Source organism: Meleagris gallopavo, chromosome 2 (assembly GCF_000146605.3).
Source record: "Meleagris gallopavo isolate NT-WF06-2002-E0010 breed Aviagen turkey brand Nicholas breeding stock chromosome 2, Turkey_5.1, whole genome shotgun sequence".
Classification (NCBI taxonomy): Eukaryota; Metazoa; Chordata; class Aves; order Galliformes; family Phasianidae; genus Meleagris; species Meleagris gallopavo.
This window is the reverse complement of record NC_015012.2, coordinates 95,967,166-95,972,174: the sequence shown is the minus strand read 5'-3', so window position 1 is coordinate 95,972,174 and position 5,009 is coordinate 95,967,166. Positions and strand designations below refer to the sequence as shown.

At 37.1% G+C, this 5,009-nt stretch overlaps 1 protein-coding gene across 2 annotated transcripts; it reads right to left on the bottom strand.

The window, feature by feature from the left end:
• Positions 1-318: 318 nt before the first annotated feature.
• COLEC11 (collectin subfamily member 11) lies at positions 319-4,617 on the bottom strand. 2 transcript variants are annotated; one of them, XM_010707936.3, is made up of 4 exons: positions 4,522-4,617; positions 3,798-3,851; positions 2,363-2,458; positions 319-2,213 (listed from the first exon to the last, which is right to left on the bottom strand). In XM_010707936.3, exons 1-4 carry the CDS (start codon positions 4,586-4,588, stop codon positions 1,804-1,806), a joined length of 627 nt encoding a protein of 208 aa, XP_010706238.1. In that variant the 5' UTR covers positions 4,589-4,617; the 3' UTR covers positions 319-1,803. The 2 variants fall into 2 exon arrangements, with proteins under 2 accessions (XP_010706238.1, XP_010706239.1); XM_010707937.2 differs by having other exon boundaries at positions 319-2,195.
• Positions 4,618-5,009: the final 392 nt, after the last annotated feature.

Sequence of the window (5,009 nt, the reverse complement as noted above, 5' to 3'; positions counted from 1 at the left end):
GCTGACCGCAAAGCCCCCTGGGGAAACGTAGCTGCTCTTCTCCGCTGGACAGGCACCCGGAACTTGAGCATCAGCAGTCAAACCCCCAGTGCATTGCATGATGTTATGATGTGGAATACCGATAATGAAAAATCATGAAACCATGACAAGGAGTCATGCCTAGCTTCATAAGAAAGAAGGTGAAGCAGTCAAAGAACCATTTATTTCTTAGAATTAGTTGCTCTGGAGCTGCGATATTCAAATACCATAGGAATCTGCTACTGATTTTCAACACCAATATCAAACATATGTATAATGGATTCAAATTCACAGAGTAAATATATCAAACAAAATAGTTCGTTTTATTAGGTATTTAATAATAGCATCACACCAAATATTGTTAGACTGTGGATATGAACAGAATTGTCTGACTGCTGGTTATGTACCACGGCACTTTATCATTGATTTCAGTTGGTCTTGTCTTGTTGTGGAACCACAAGCCAGATCCAATCTCCCATAATTATCAGATAAGTATACTGATTGCTATGTTATACAAAGGAACATTTCTCCTTAAAAAAAACAGCATAAAACATTGTGTAGGGTATTGCTGAAAAAAAAAAAAACACGGTCTGAGACTGTAGTCATCTTTCTATGCCTAACAGTGAGAATAAGATGTCATGCAACTGGCTCCTAGGAAGATCCAAAGTAATTCATTTCCTTTGTGAAATTATGTTGCTGACTTCTTAAAATATACATCACATTTTCCATCACATGTAATTGTAAATTGAGTACATAAATTATTTGTGCAAAATCACGTTATTGCTATATACAAAAACAGGAGAATTTTGGGCAATCTTGCTGCTTTTCAGGAGGTCACTCTCGCAATCTGAGTCACAATGTAGTCTGTTTTCCTGCCAAAACAATTAGCTAAACCACTTCTGTGAGATTTGTTGTCCACTAGTGTAATTTGCCTTAAACAGTCAAGGGTCAGTATTTTGTTTGTTTTGTAACATGATGTACCAAGATCATCTTTAACAAATGGGAAACACTTAAAAAAAATTATTTGAGGCCTTAAACAGTTCATTTACTGAATCATTTTCAACTAAAGATAGCAGAAAACCACAATCTTTTACCTTTACCCAATCCCAAAGCACTCATCTGGCATGGATCCCTCTTTCTGTACTGAATTACATGAAGTTAATCCTCTGCCAGCACTAGAACTGTTTACTGCAGGGCCTCCTCATGATATATCTGTGAATATTTTAATAAAGAAACTGTACAAAATTGGCAGGACTCCTGATTTGTTGACCAGGCTTGGCTAACTTAAAAAAAAAAAAAAACGAAATGGAATTGTAACACCTTTACATCCAAAAATCTTACAGTAATTAACTGGAGTATACAAATTATTTGCCTTCTTGCTGGAGTATCCCTGTTGTGCTACAAGCAATTAACATCTATAACTATTAAATTTGCTAAGATAAAAGAATATTAAGAATCTATTTCTTCAGAAATGATCACTCTGAAAACTAGAGGCCAAATTCACACCATCACACGTGTTAAATGCTTTGAGGGCAGAATTTAGCCCCAAACTACAGTTTTCTCTAAATACATACACTCTTCTACAGAAAAAACCAATCTATATCTTACTCATCAGTGCTCTTCCCTTCTGAAGGGTAAATACTGATATTTGAAATACCTAAATTGTATTTACAGCTGTACAACACTGATGTCACATATGTGTAAAATATTAATTGTACTCTATAAACATGGGCTAACTTATACAACCTGCTTAAAAACTTTTCTTAAAATAAAGAGCCAACAAGCTTACACATTTTCTTTATCAAATTCACATACAAAATACATAGTAATATGACATGCAACGTCATTCCACCCTCCAGATGCCACCATCTCCACACAGTCCTCCTCATCGTAGGCATTGTTGGGCTCCCCACTGCGCCACTTGTTGAAGGTCTGCATGGGTGACCGGTCAGAATAGACAAAATTTCCCTCTTTCTCTAGGTCGTTAATCCCAATGAAAACTCTGGTGAGCCCAGCTTGGTTGATGTACGAGGCAATCAGATTGTTGGCATTCTCATCCTTGGGCATGCTCAGTGTCCCTCCTCTTCCATGGCAGTAGAGCTGGGCTTCCTTGTATCTTTTTTCTTCCTTCACCAGCAGATAAATCTTATTATCTGTCTCACGCACACCAGCAACAGCTGCGGGGGAGGGCAGTGCTGAAAAGTGAGCACTCGCATTTCTATAAACCAACTTACTGTACACCCCAAAATAGCTTCACAAATCCAATGCATGGTGATACTCTCTACGAGCAATTCCACCGTTAAAATGTGGCAATGAGAAAGGAAAATATATAAAGTTAGCCTACCATTTTTTATGAATTTCAGTTCTGTCGTCAGCTGGGCCACTTGGATATCCATTTCACCAATAGCCTTCCTTAGCTGGCTACACTCACAGGGGATGCCTATGAAATGAAACAGACATGCTGAAGTCAAAAAGCTGTCTAAATTCAGAAATTATTTAAATAACTTCATGAAAAGGCCCAGCTGGGCAGGACTGGGGGACATCTGCTTCACAAGTAATGGTCCAAAACCTGTAGCCTTTGCTAATACGTGCCATCATGATTCTCACAGTTGTCTGAACCTAACCATGACATTTCCTTTCCTCTGAAGCTTCAGTTCTGTGCATTATGGCTAATCTGAACACAGAGAGATATCCTCTGTAAAAAAAAACAACAACAACAACAAAAAAAAACAAAAAAAAAACACTATGTTTATCAAAACTTCACATTTGGGTGAAATTATCATCTTCAGTCCTTTCCAAAAAGCACTTTATCCAGAGCAAAAATCTAGTTTCTTGCTCACCTGTTCCTCATAAGGAATCTAAAACAGTAGATCAAAAAGGCTAATGTTCCAACCATGTAATGCACATAATTAGCTGTAAAATGCAATTCTGCACTTTTCAAATACGGAAGTTACTGTACCTCTTCCAGTCAAAGAATAGAAAGACATCTATTATGCCAAATTGATATTGATTTGACAAAGATAATCTGAATGAGAATACTAAAAGGATAATTGTTACTTCTATGAGTTCAGATCTCAAAAAGAGAATCAATTACAGTTTCCAGTTCTATATGCAATTATTCAAATCTGCACTTGACTACGCAATTACTCAGTGTAGATACCTAACTCTAAGTACCAAGTAGTTGGACTACAAGACTGTCCTTCAAGACAATACCTGGCTCAAGAATTGAGTGACAAATTATTTTCTCATAAGAAACTAACTGATGCACCTTTAGTGCACTCTGCTAGGAAGGAATAAAAATGGGCAAAATCAGGATCCACTTTTCTAAGGCTTACATTTCTTTTGCCAGATTTCCACCTTTTCTTCTGGAGGATCTATGTTCCTGGTAAACTCCTGCAATGATACCCAGTGGAGGGGCATGATCTTCTGACCTGCTCCTTTGTGTCGGCTGGAATTCTGAGCAGACTATACAGAGATTTCCCTTTCCATCAGTGGTGAATGATACTGACAGTTACACTTCATTCCCATTGTATTCATCAAACTTCTGAGTAGCTCTGAGACACTGTTTGAACAAATACACTATATGTCCAGCAACTTCAATTTTATTTTATTTTATTTTTTTTTAAGTAATTTGAAAATATCAGAGTGGCTGTGAGGAGTAGCTATCTAAATATTTATTTATCATGATTTCTCAGTATTTTAAAAGACACATTTTTGGTGATGACACCTGCATGTTCTTAAATCCTTCACATCGTAGACAAAGTATGTCATAGGTTTACCTGGGTCACCATTAGGACCTGGTGGTCCTATGTCACCATTATCTCCCTTTTCACCTAAAATATGAAAAAGAATATAAATTTAAGGAGGTTTTTTCATTAACAGTTAAACACTTTTTTTTTTCCCCCCTCTACTAATAGGCAAGTGTGAAAAGCAGAAAAATGCCTAAGGAAGAATAAAAATGTTTCCGTCCCAGTCAATCCACAAAAAAAGCAAACCAAAGCTATTGAACGAAAAGAACATATACTGATAGCGATTCTTTTTTGTGAACTTCACAGAAGCAATACATTCAGATCTCGTAGTCAAAAAGGGCTCTATACACTAGATCTAGATCTAAATCTAGATTCATAATCCAGATGCTTAGGTAAACATGGTTGGTCCAAATGACCAAGCCTGTGGCGTACGCAAGGCTAGAATTCAGGTACTGTGGTTCCTAGAAGGATACCAAAATACAGTGTGTCTTCCCATCTACTTCTCTTTACTGTCCACACTTATCTGTCAGGATGTGAACTTCTTTATTTAACCATAAACCAGGATGCTCAGATCTTAATGCTGCTATCAGAGCAAAAAATAACTGCTTGACAGATCTCAGTCAATAGGGAGTACCTCATATTGTAGTCAGACATCTATGATGAAGTCTGAGAGTAGCTAACCAAACCGAAATGATAACTTTTTTTTTTTTTTTAATCTGAAACACAAATGGAGAAGCAATTGCACAAAGCATACCTTTTGAACCAATAGGACCAATTTTTCCATGCCGTCCCATGCTACCTTTCTGTCCTTTGTCTCCCATTTCTCCTATATGTACCGAAAGACAAAATACATTAATAGTGTATTCTGATTAATTCAGATTCCAGCATATAGTGAAGAAATATGCGCTATAAACCCAACATTCATCGAACTTCAGAAGTTCAATTCACTCCAGGTGACATTAAAGCAGTAAGCAGGTGCAAATGAAAACAGATCTTGGCTGAGACCCACAGGAAAAACATTTTACAAGTTTCTATCAAATGATCGTGCCAAAATAACGTTGACATTAAGGGAGGATCCCACCAAAAACATATGGATCAATGTATTATGGAGTTGAAAAGACCTAAGGGGTCCAAGTACAACTAATAGTTTTAGCTAACACAGTAACTCTACTGCAGCTGGATTATAGTAAGGCTGAATTTGGGCTTTGTTGCTTAATTTTACAGTAGCAGTCGCATCTTCAT

Coding starts and splice junctions, on each gene's coding strand:
- COLEC11 (XM_010707936.3), bottom strand. CDS start 4,588: ATGGGAGACAAAGGACAGAAAGGTAGCATGGGACGGCATGGAAAAATT. Junction 3,852..4,521: donor TGGTCCTATTGGTTCAAAAG/GTATGCTTTGTG, acceptor TTCATATTTTAG/GTGAAAAGGGAGATAATGGT. Junction 2,214..2,362: donor ACTGAAATTCATAAAAAATG/GTAGGCTAACTT, acceptor CTCACTTTTCAG/CACTGCCCTCCCCCGCAGCT.